Source organism: Cajanus cajan, chromosome 1 (assembly GCF_000230855.2).
Source record: "Cajanus cajan strain Asha chromosome 1, NIPB_CcT2T_4, whole genome shotgun sequence".
Lineage (NCBI taxonomy): Eukaryota > Viridiplantae > Streptophyta > Magnoliopsida > Fabales > Fabaceae > Cajanus > Cajanus cajan.
In genome coordinates this window covers 18,443,174-18,455,164 of record NC_138517.1, presented here as the reverse complement: position 1 = coordinate 18,455,164, position 11,991 = coordinate 18,443,174, and the positions used below count along the sequence as shown (strand labels likewise).

General features: G+C 34.9%; 1 protein-coding gene across 4 annotated transcripts; it reads left to right on the top strand.

Moving 5' to 3' along the window:
* Window positions 1-492: 492 nt before the first annotated feature.
* On the top strand, window positions 493-6,712 carry LOC109791037 (uncharacterized). Of its 4 annotated transcripts, XM_083076164.1 has the most exons (8): window positions 493-683; window positions 2,138-2,294; window positions 2,401-4,185; window positions 4,706-4,794; window positions 5,422-5,835; window positions 5,930-6,151; window positions 6,228-6,352; window positions 6,431-6,712. In XM_083076164.1, the coding sequence occupies exons 2-8, from the start codon at window positions 2,292-2,294 to the stop codon at window positions 6,571-6,573; spliced, it is 2,781 nt and encodes a 926-aa protein (XP_082932290.1). In that variant the 5' UTR covers window positions 493-683; window positions 2,138-2,291; the 3' UTR covers window positions 6,574-6,712. The 4 variants fall into 4 exon arrangements, with proteins under 4 accessions (XP_082932290.1, XP_082932287.1, XP_082932292.1 ...); XM_083076161.1 differs by lacking the exon at window positions 2,138-2,294; XM_083076166.1 differs by lacking the exon at window positions 2,138-2,294 and having other exon boundaries at window positions 494-683; window positions 4,709-4,794.
* Window positions 6,713-11,991: the final 5,279 nt, after the last annotated feature.

Below are 11,991 nucleotides of genomic sequence, written 5' to 3'. Positions count from 1 at the left end.
AAAACTATTTAAAAATAATTAATTAAAATACTTATAAAACTTTTTTTAGAATATTTTTTTTGTTGGTTCCTGGAGTATTCAAGACCGATAGATACAAAAGGTAGAATAACTGATCCCAAGATTTAACACGACTATATACACAAGGTACGATTCGAACCCCTGACTTTGCTTAAGGCGTAGATCAACTCCTACTGCTAAACCACACACTTGAAATTCCTTTTCCCGAACATATAATTGCATTTCTGATAAACTAATAAAAACATGCTTATAATTTATCTTTATAATCTCTAAAATGGCAACGAAATATCTTTGGTATCCGGAAATAAGCTTTTTTGTTTTTCATATTTATTTTTACTTATTTATAATATAAGAAAAATATATCAACAAAATATGGTAATTTTAAATTGTAAAAATTTAAATAAGAAACACATATAAGATTTTTATTTTTGTTTTTCCTTTTCCTTTTCCGTTAATCCTATAAATTTCTTTGTTTTATGCTATCCTCTTCTCTTTGCCGTAAAGTAAACCACTCCTCAGTAAACACTCAGTTTATTCTCTAGAATTTTTTCGCCTTCAAAGCCAATTCAGCACTAATTTGATAATCACTGTTACTGTCTCTTATTCCGTTCTTTCTCCAAAATTTTCAGCGTCCTTAACGTTGCACTCGTCAAACTGATACCATGGTTAGTTTCTTTTTCTTTTTGTATTTTTTTTTAATTTTTTATTAAGTTTTTTTTTTTCTCCTTTTTTTTTTTTGACGCTGCTTTATTCTATGGACGTCGCGGTTTTGTCTTTTGTGAATGTGTAAATTGGAATTTCACGCCCAAATAATTTGTGGGTGTTTGCGAAATTATTTTTTGGGTGTTTGCTCTGTAATGCGAGAAATCTTTCGATCTTTTTCCCTTTTTATTTGCTTAGAATCATTCGAATTTTTAGGGTGAATGATTGGATAGGAGAGAGGGATTGAATGAAAATATTGAAAGGGATAGTGCTGATAAAATGATGTGATAATTTCTTTTATAAAAAAATGAAGTGAATATAAGAAAAATGAGTTCTCGTGGGTATCTTTTTGTTTGCAGTAAGGGTATGAATCGTCATTAAATATTGCCCAAATTCTCAAGTAGTAAGGAATGTGATAGTATTTTTTTGGGCTTTTTGTGATATTAATTTATTTATTTTAAATTTTTAATTCTGTTGTTATTCGGGAAGTATGGAAATTGATTTGATGTGTGTGTAGAAGTAGCATTGTACTCTGTAATCTGTTATGTGTAATTTGTGAGTGTCAATAGATATTGACAAAATTGATCTGGGTAGGCGCAACAGTGGCAGTGTTGCACATGTTTTTGGAGAATATGAAATAAACATTGGTGATTGGATACTTGAATTATTTTAAAAAAAAAAAATAAGAATTGGCTAAGGAGGTCTGCACATGTGGTGATTGTTCTTGTCATTGTAAAAGTGAACCTTCACAACCTTTTCTTTGTTAAAATGGAGAGGATTATGGTACGTGGGTGTGTATATTGAACTTTTTAAGAGTTTTAGGCTGGTAACAACTGTTCTATTTACAACATTTTTGAATTTGTCTCTCTATGATCCGAATGGCGTGTGTAGGGTTTTAGTTAGATGCATGGCAGATTAATCAGGGAGGAGTATTTTGATTGGACAGTTGGAGAGTATGATGTCCAGTTAGAAGATATATTTGGTGTGACTTGGGATGAGTATAATCATATGGACTATAGGGCTGAGTTTAAGAATCAATTATCACAGTCCATAATGTATGAAAGAGAGGCTAGAGACATGTATAATGTGGGATGATAAAATGTTTTCTGTATTGATGGTAATAGTGAAGTGGAATTGCATGTGAAACTTACTCTGAGAAATAGTGGTTTTTTCTATGCTACATGTTTCATATTATGAATTTATGGAGCCACAAATTTATGAAAATGAATGGAACGCTTGATATTCTATATGAAAGATGGCCATTTTCACACTTATCTCCATACATAAATGAACATGCAGGTTAATAAATTTGGAAATGTCAGTATTTATGTTGGGACTGGGATTCTAATTATGTCGATAGTGATAATATTTCAATGTTTTTTTATTAAACCTGAATGCTTTCCTAAACCGGGACTAGGTTGAGAGTTCAATATGGTTTGGCTGTTTAGTCTGGCTTTGAGTCGTTGAATTACTCAAATACCAATGGGTTGACCCTGATTGCAAGCACCTTCAGGTGGTAGTGCAACTATTGAGACTAGTTTGTTGATTTCTAAACCAATGGAGGCCTAAGAATGGTTTTGTATCTCTTCTCTAACCCTTCCTTTATTCTCAAACTCATAGTTGAATGCTGTAGCCATATCATTTATGCACTGCTTCATATTTGAATTTTCTTTTTTGCAGTCTGGGGGGTATCAAAATAGAAGTGATTGGAACAATATATCATTTGGAGGGTGCAGTCAGAGCCAGTTTAACTACCATCATCAAGTTCCTCATCGTGGTTGGGATTACTGCTATGGTGGTGGTACATATGTACCTCATCAAACCTCTGGACCAACTATTCATGCTGCAGCACCATTGCACCAGCCACAACCAATGGCATATTGTAAAATTTGTGATGTTAAGTTGAGCAGTTACAAAGTGGTGGAACAACATAATAATGGAAAGAGACATCAAAGTAACTTGAATCTACGTGAGGAATTACAGGGACAAAGAATTTCAAATGGACTGATTCCAAATTCTCAAATGAATTTGGTAGATCAACCTTATGTGAGTTCTGAAGCCACTATTGTCAAGCACAAAAATCACCTGCAGAAAGATGTAGGAGTTACTTCTGAAGTTACAGTTGAAGGATGCAAAGAGAATCCCAGGGATAACACTGGCACACAGGGTCATAGTTTCAAGCATAAGATTGGTGGGGCCAAAACACGTAAATACATTAAGACAAATGATGGATTAAGAAGGCCTGTGGAATCATCAAAATTCGATGTCAATGTAGAAACTCCATTACAGGTATCTGCATTACCACCGCGGCCAAGGCTTATAAAAACAAATGGTCAGCCACATGGTCTTGCAGATTCTAATATTATTAATCCACCCAAAGATGTGAGGTCTGATTCTGCAGCAACAGCAACAAGATCACCAGAAGTGACCTACTGTAAGATTTGTGCGGTTTACATTGTTAATTCAATGAAAATGCATAACAATGGAAAGAGACATCAAAGAATGTTGAAGTGGCATGAGAAATTACAGATGTCGAACATTTCAAAAGGACAGATTCCAAAAACTCAAAAGAATGTAGTAGTTCAATCTGGGAAAAAAGAATGCTCACTAAATTACATGAGTTTTGAAACTACTATTGCAACCAGGAATAACAGTAGTGTACATGATCATAATTTCAAGCATAAGATTGGTGGAAACAAAGGTAAATACATGAAGACAAATGATGGGGTAAGGAGACCCATGGGATCATCAAAACAAAATATCAATTCTCTATCAGAATCTGTAGAATCTCCTGTACAAAACTCAATACCTACATTGGCATCACTGCCAGGTCCTGCCACTTCGCAGATATTGGCACCAACACTTATTGTTAGATCATGTTTTGAGCCGCAGTTTCAACATGTTTCAGCTTCACAGACACATTTATCAGAAGGCAAAGAACAACATGAGATTCAAAATATTACCACAGAAATAACTGATCAGCCACATGCCCCTTTTAAAACACAGGTATTAGAAAGCAAAGGACATCATGAGATTCAGAATCTCGCTATGGAAAAAAATGATCAGGCAGAATCAATTTCATTGAAGTTGCATGTCCTAGTAGGCTCAGATATTAACACCCGAACTAATGCAAATTCTGATGCTAAAGCAATAGCAATAGGACCAGCACAAGGCCTTATGGAATCTCATGTGGAAGTATCACCAGCAGTGGGATCAAATTTTGAATCTCAAATTCAACATGTTTTACATATTGAAACAGAACTCAAATTATCTAAAGACACAGCAGATTGCGAGAGTCAAAATTGTACTGATGAAAAAAACAATCAACTGTTGCCATCTGTTATAGTGGAGTTCAATTCCCCTTCAGGTTCCAGTACTAATACTCAAACTGAAGATGGATGTTCTAAAGTTGAACAAGAGATGACTATTCTCACCAATCAGTCTGGAATAACAAAACTGTCTCAGGTGTTTCTCATTTGCTAATTTGCTGTGAAATTGACAAATAATATATTGGTTGCTTCTCAAGAGATTTTGTATACAAATTTGTTTATAAATTTATTGTTTTGTTTGTGAACTAAATTATCAGTATTACTGTTATTGTGACAGGAATGATTCCTACCTAACTTATCCATTTTTATTAATTTAGGTTTGTTAATTGAACAAATATACAATTCTACTTGCCAACAATTGTTGACTGAATAATATTTTATTTTATTTTTCTTTTTTGAACAGTGTCTCAGCTTAATAAAATTTATAAATATAATAAAAACTATCTTCTTTTTTATTTTTAATGATCTCTAGCAAGAACATTGATGCAATTACTAGTTTAATGACACACATCAACATTTTGAAAAAAAAAGTCGAATCAAAAACCTACTAGTTTTTACCAGTATACGTCTGTTACAGTATTTGTGTGGAAGAATATGTGTATTTTTTAGTTGTACATCTTCTTTTATGAACCACTGAAGTAAAACTCTGCATGTAGCAGGTAGCTGTTTGTCTCAAGTGTGGTGATGTAGGCTTTCCAGAAACACGTGTCTTTTGCAACAAGTGTCAGGTTTATGCACTTCACAGGTACTTTTATTTACTCTTTTTGTCTATTTGCTTGGATGTACTAGTAGCAATCTTTCATCATTATACTAGGTATATGTACCCTGAACATGTTTCATATGCACATGGATTCCTATATGGTTTTTATTTATTTTTTTAAACATATATAAGGAAGGTATGATTTTAAACTTATAAAATTGCTTGGGGATTATGATTTTAACAGGTTTTCATTGTCATACATAGCTGCAGATGCATATATTTTTATTGCTATATGGACATTATTTTGAAATACTATTAGTATGGAATGTGGGGGAAATATATATATGAATTCTAAAAATAAAGGTAATATGTATCGCAAATATGATATAGATTTGTTGATTATAGTTTTTATTATAAAAATTTATTTAATACAATTCTGTAAATAAAAGAAAACCACCCTGTAAATACCACAAATATTTTTCTAGTGATTTGATACACATTACAGTTGTATTAATACAATAAACATCCTTTTCAGCGTCTAAAGGATAGCGATTTTAGGTTTGCTGTTTAATTTTTGTCCAGCATTATTTAAACCAGATGCTTTTGTGTTGTATGAACTATGAAGTTATAGTTTCACATTCTTAAATTCCTTGACCTACTCTTCCTTTTCAGGTATTGTTTAGATGGGCCTGTGATTTTTACAGATGATGTTACTTGGTTTTGTGAGGATTGTGAGCCAATGATAGTTGACACATCTTTTCATGATCAATGTACTCTTCTCTCATCTGAAAAAAATATCTCTCTAAATTCGGCAAAAGAGGCATCTCAAGCTAGAATAGAGCCACAAAGTTGCATAGAGAGAGTAGAGAACAACAAGCAAAAGCCACAGAATATTGCAGCTGAAACAAAGGTGCTATTATCTGAGAATAACAGTTTGTCTCCTCATGGATTATCTCAATGCCGTAACAACAGTGAAATGGAAAAAAAGTTTGAGAAAGAGTGTCAACCAGTTCCCAGAGATCAAGCTAATACTAGGGAGGGGTCTATGATTGTTACTGTTCAGCCTGTTGCTGATCCAGTCTGGAGGTAAGAAATTTGTTTTTCTATCTTTATTAGAATTTGATGAATTTCCTAGCTGCTATGATGAAACATTATTGAAGTTGAATTTTCTGGCCAACAGGGGAAGTTTGTGCCTCTTGTACCCAAGTTTTGAAACTGTAATTGGGCTTCTGTGCCATGTGTCCACTACAGCATGCTCCAAAGTTCTGGAGGAGACAAAACTTTTCCCTGACGTGTTTTGCCCGGACTTGCTTCAAAGATCTGCAGTGTGGCCCAAGTCTTTCATGGAACATGGACCAAATGAGGAGAGCATTGCTCTTTATTTCTTTCCCCATAATGAAAGGTCATTTTTCAGACAAACTAGCATGATCTTATTCTTCTCTCTTTTATTCATTAATAAATATGTCATGCTTTCACAGTGTTGAGAGGGCCTTTCACAGTCTGGTTGATGACATGATTTCCTCCGACCTTGCCATAAGAGCTGAGGTTGAAAATGCAGAACTTTTAGTTTTTCCTTCTACATTACTCCCCATCCAATACCGAAGTAAGTAGCATTTATATTTTACACTACTTTTTCAATGGCACATTACAAATTTGTTTGTAAAATGAAATTGTGTAATAGATATTCGAGTTACTTGTTGTGTAGGATTTCAGAAAATGTACTACTTGTGGGGGCTCTTCAGAGCAAAGAAAACTTCACGCAATACAAATAATGCGGTGTGTGGAGAGGCTACTAGTGCTAGTTCTAGTACAGTTACACAGTAATTCTGTCTCTACTAATTGATTTAGTGTGCACTAGTACAGTGATAGTCAGTAATGTTTGTTTAATCTTTGTTTGATTAAACTTTTGTTTTAGATATATAAGTAGTTTTTAATTAAAATATGTGATTAAAAATTATGCCAATTGAGTTTTTGTGTAAGAGTATTTTTTTGGGCAATGCTATTTGGTACGAAACCAAATAACACGAAACGCACGAATTTAAAATTAAGACCAATATGTGAATATTAAGTTAAATCTGAAGAAAATATGTAAATAAAATTTGACTAATATGAAAGCATTTGCACTATAGTACGAAAATCATTTAGTACCAAAATAATATTTTCCTTTTTAATTTTCTGTTTAAATTTTGTTACTTTATGTTCATTTGTTTTTGCTAAAATATCCTTTATTAATTTTTTAAATAAAAAAAACCGTCCTTTGTGTTAAATGAACGGTCATCTAATTTTATGATCGTTCGTGATCATTTTGAAGTGGGTTATATCCGATTCATTATTCAACCAATTAAAATAGTGAGCTTGGTTGATTTTGGGTAATTTTTATATCAAATTTTAACCAAATCAATTTGGTTGATAATAAGTTGGTTGTGTTAGGGTATTGGATACGAAAAATTATGTTATAATTAGAAAATAAAATTCCTTATCCTTTTCAAATGATATTTTAGTGACTTTCTAGTAATTGTACTGTATGTAATTTTATATATTATTTTTTCAAATAATTACGTTTGTATTTGACTTTTTTTAAATTAATTTTTTTTCTTAAAATATGACAACAAATTTTGATATTTGAAGTGTAGGTTGGATTTGGTTAATACTAAATAATCTAAAAGTTTTTATTAAAGTGTTTGGATTAGTTTGGGTTCATCTCATTTTAAAATGAACCCTATTCCCTAGCATCGTTTAATTAGCTTTTAGGATGTCTTTCACAGAATCGCAATAATAAATAAGTTTAGGCAAATAAATAAGTGATTGATATTTCATCTTTCATAGTAGTTTAATTAAGTTTGTAATATTTATTTATAAAATAAGTAGAGTTTAGGGGTAGAATGCTTTTTTCCCCTATTATTATTAACTTCACATATAAGTAAAGTAAGGATAGCGGGTACAAGGATGAGATCAAAGTTTCTACCTTTATAGGGTATAAGATCAGGTATGTGTATTGTTTTTAAATATGGGTACAGAGACAAATATTATATGACTCTACATAAATCCTACCTATTGTCATTCTTAATTTTTATTGATTTGGACAATTTGATAAAATTGATGATCCAAACCAAACCAATAAATATGAGCATAATTGATTCAGGTCATGAAAATGTTTTGCTTGTTGAAGGACTTAAACATAACTCATTAAGTATAAGCTAGTTGTGTGATAAAGGTTTTAAAATTGTTTTTGACAATGATTGTTGTTTGATAAGTGATATACAAATTAAATAAAATTCATAGGTAGAAAAATAGAAAACATTTATATGTTTGATTTGGAATTTGCATCTACACACACACAAAGTGTTTACTATCTAAGGAAGAAAATGCATGGTTATGGCATAGGAGGGCTACACACATACACATGGATCATTTAAACAAACTTATAAGAGAGGAATTAGTAATAAGACTTCCTAAACTAAAGTTCTATAAGGACAAAAAGTCTTTACAACTAATTCACATAGATTTATTTGAACCTTTTAGAATCATGAGCATAAGTGTTAACTATTATAGTCTAGTAATGGTTGATAATTACTCTAGATTTATATGGGTTGTACTTTTAGCCTCATAGTGATGCATTTAGTGATTTTAAGAAACTTATAAGTTGTTCAAAATGAGAAAAACATTAAGGTTGCATCCATAAGAAGTGCTCATAGAAGAGAATTTCAAAATGACTTGTTTCAAATCTTTTATGAAAAGCTTTTCATTAATCAATTTTTTTTAGCTCTAAGAACCTCCTAATAAAATAGGGTAGTTGAGAGAGAAAAAATAGATCATTAGAAGAGTTGGCTAAAACAATATTAAATGAAAATAAATTGTCAAAATATTTTTGGGTTAAAGCCATAAACATTGCATGTCATGTTTTGAATAAAGTGTTAATAAGACTTATTTTAAGAAAGACTCCATATGAACCCTATAAAGGAAGAAAGCCTAATATATCTTACTTCAAAGTGTTTGGATGTAAGTGTGTTTTGCTACATAATTGTAAAAAACAACTTGGTAAATTGACTCAAAAGTTGATGAAACAATCTTTTTAGGATATGCATTACATAGTAAGGCTAAAAGAAGCTACTAGAGAGGATTTTTCTTAGACCTGTGCTTATCATAAGCATGAAGTATGTATTTTCTTCCTTGTTTCCTAGTCTTCTATCATATATACTTTGTATAGTTTATTTTTCATTCCTTTGTATGTAGTAGTTAAATGTATAGATTGTTTTTACCCTTGTATTTAGGAGTGTATGTTTTCTTGTTTATAGGTCATGACTTTAGGATTTAGAGGCATGTTTCTCATGAAATGTATTCCTTTTGACCTTGTATTCATGGTCACAATTTTTAGTTTTCTTGAGTTTTAGTAGTTGTAGTGGAAATAGTCATTCTAGTAGTGTGTCAATAGTCATTTTAGATGATATGGAAGTAGTAAAGGTGTGGAAATATTCAAAAGTGATATTTGTCTTGTTTTTCTTCTCTTGGCCCAAGGAATTGATTTGACTTGGTTTAACCTTCATTTGGTTAACAAAAGTAAACTATTCCCTTAGTTTTTAGTTCGGTCAAGACAAGCCAAAGGCCACCTTGGCTGCCCATTTTGGCTACTTCTCACCTTGGAACCACTTCTCCAACCACCTACAGAGGACACTTGGCACTTGCTCGTTGGCTCTTCTAGATCTAGATGTCTCTTACATGACTCAACATGTCCCCTAGAACTTGTTTGTGATTGGTGGATCTAGATCTAAGTGTATACTTGTCTCCTAGATGTCTAGTTTCTTCTCTAAGCAACCTAAGCTATATATATAGGTGTTTGTAACCATTTGTACTTAGGTTTTGAGTATTATTGGACTTGGCCAACATTTCTCCCTAAATTTCTTTCTCTTAAAATCTTAAATCTCTCTTTAATTTACTTCCAATTCTCTTATCCTTTTTTTAAAAGTGTGATGAGATTTGAAGTGGTTTATCTTCGTCCTTTAAGTGACACCACTTAAGAGTCTTTTGTAACGACCCGGCTGGCCACTACACTTCCAACCACCGCACACCGGAAACACTAGACAGAATAGAACGAGTATATAATTATAGGTTCTAGAATATAAATATATACAGAGTTCCAATCTAACTAGAGTTAGAGTGTACAAAAGAAAGTACAATCAAATGCTACTATCCCAAGTAGCTACACAGCAAAAATCATAAAAGCGATCAGCTCTACTGGTTCGCCGAAGACTCATCATCAGATGCCCACCTATCCCTGCTCTGCTCCCATACATAGTATGATCATTGCAGTCCAACATCATGGAGACAACAAAAGGGTAAGCTAGTGTAATTAAAATTCAACATACAAATATATATGTATCAATACAAATAACAACAGATACAGTTATCAGCACACTTGTACAACTTATACCACTCAACGAGCACCGCAATGCGGCAATATCAGCACTGCTAAGCAGCAACAACAGCACCACTCAAGTGGCTATAACGGCACCGCAAAGCGGCAACAACAGCACTGCCTTAGCAGTTAGAATCAGCACCACCTGTGTGGCTAACAACAGCACCGACTTAGCGGCTATAATATCACACCACTCAGCACAACCCAGCACAGCACAGCACAGCACAACGTAACACATCACAGCAATTCAATACAATTATTATTTTCTACCATTCATCCCAACAGTCTATAATTCCGCTATACTATAAAATTTCACTTATTTATCCATTGATTCCAGCTCAACAATACACCTCTAATACAACTAACATATTTATCTCAGCTTTATCCCCTAGTCATCACTGCATATTCATCAAATACAACTTGGTTCAGCATATAACATCATTGATTAACAATCTCGGTACAATTCAACAGCCAACATCATATAGGTCATCATCTCCTTGCGCGCCCGGCGCACTCGAGGTCGCGCCCAACGCGGCTTAACCCGAGAGCACCAGTGCCTGACACAATTCCAAATTGCGCCCAGGGCCTGCCTGGCAGAGACTCAAGGAGTCTCTTGAGCCCAGCGGGGCCTAGCCCGCGCCCAGCGTGGGGAAAACAGAGACCTACCAAGGTCTCACGCCCGGCGCAATTCGTATTGCGCCCGGCGTGCTCTTGGCAGAGACTCCCAGGAAGCCTCCGCACCCAGCGAGTCCAAACGGCCTAGCGCGGCACCAATTATCCCAAAATATGTTACTCTTGATATCGCGCCCAGCGCAGCTCGAGTCACGCCCGGCGCGGGCCAACCAGAGACTCCCATTTTGCAAGCTCGCCCAGCGCACACAGCCTTGCGCCCGGCGGCTTGCCTAAACAGAGTCTCCTGATGGTCGCGCGCCAGACGCGAAGAACAGCGCCTAGCGCGAACTCATCAGTAACTCTCCCGATGTTCGAAAATTGCTCAAAACCTGAAAATCTTAACAAAAAACCACATGCAAACGGTTCATAGTGTCACATTTTCACCAAGGAGTTCGAAAGTATAAGCTTTTTGTGCATGCAACAACAATTCAAGAAAAAATCCCAACTTTGACTTAAAACCCCAAAACCCCCAAAAAAACCCCAAATTTTCAGCAGCTCAGCCATACACAGAAAAACCCCAATAGCCAAAAGAGTCCCTAAACTCGCTTTCCAGCCAAAACACAGCAAAATACTAACTTCCCTTACCTCGGTGAAGAAATTCGAGCTTCCGGGAAGAGACGATTGAGGAACGGAGAAGAGAGAATAGTCAGAGAAAAAGAGGAACCCCCAAATGTTCAGCTAGCAACCTTAATCACTCCACGCCACCACCTTGAATCCAAGAAACCAAAGTGAAATCAGCCAAAATGAGAATAGAGGGAGAAAAGAGAGTGAAAGGGAGAGTTAGTGTGGGAGTTGGGAGGGGGAGTGTGGTCAGCTAAGGGTAGGGTCTCACAATCTCCCCAACAACAAGAGTTTTCGTCCCCGAAAAAAGACTTGGGAATAGAAACGGGTAACGCTCCCGGCACTGCTGCTTAACCTCCCAAGTAGCCTCACCAGTAGCTGTATCCCACAATACTTTCACCAGGGCAATGGACTTGCCCCTCAGCTCCTTCAGCTTATGATCCACCACAGCTACTGGCAACTTCTCAAAAGTCAGGTTCGGCTTCACTTGTACATCATCCAGCTCCACCACATGACTCGGATCATGCACATACTTCCTCAACTGGGATACATGAAACACATCGTGTAGGTTTGAAAGAGACGGTGGCAAAGCCAAC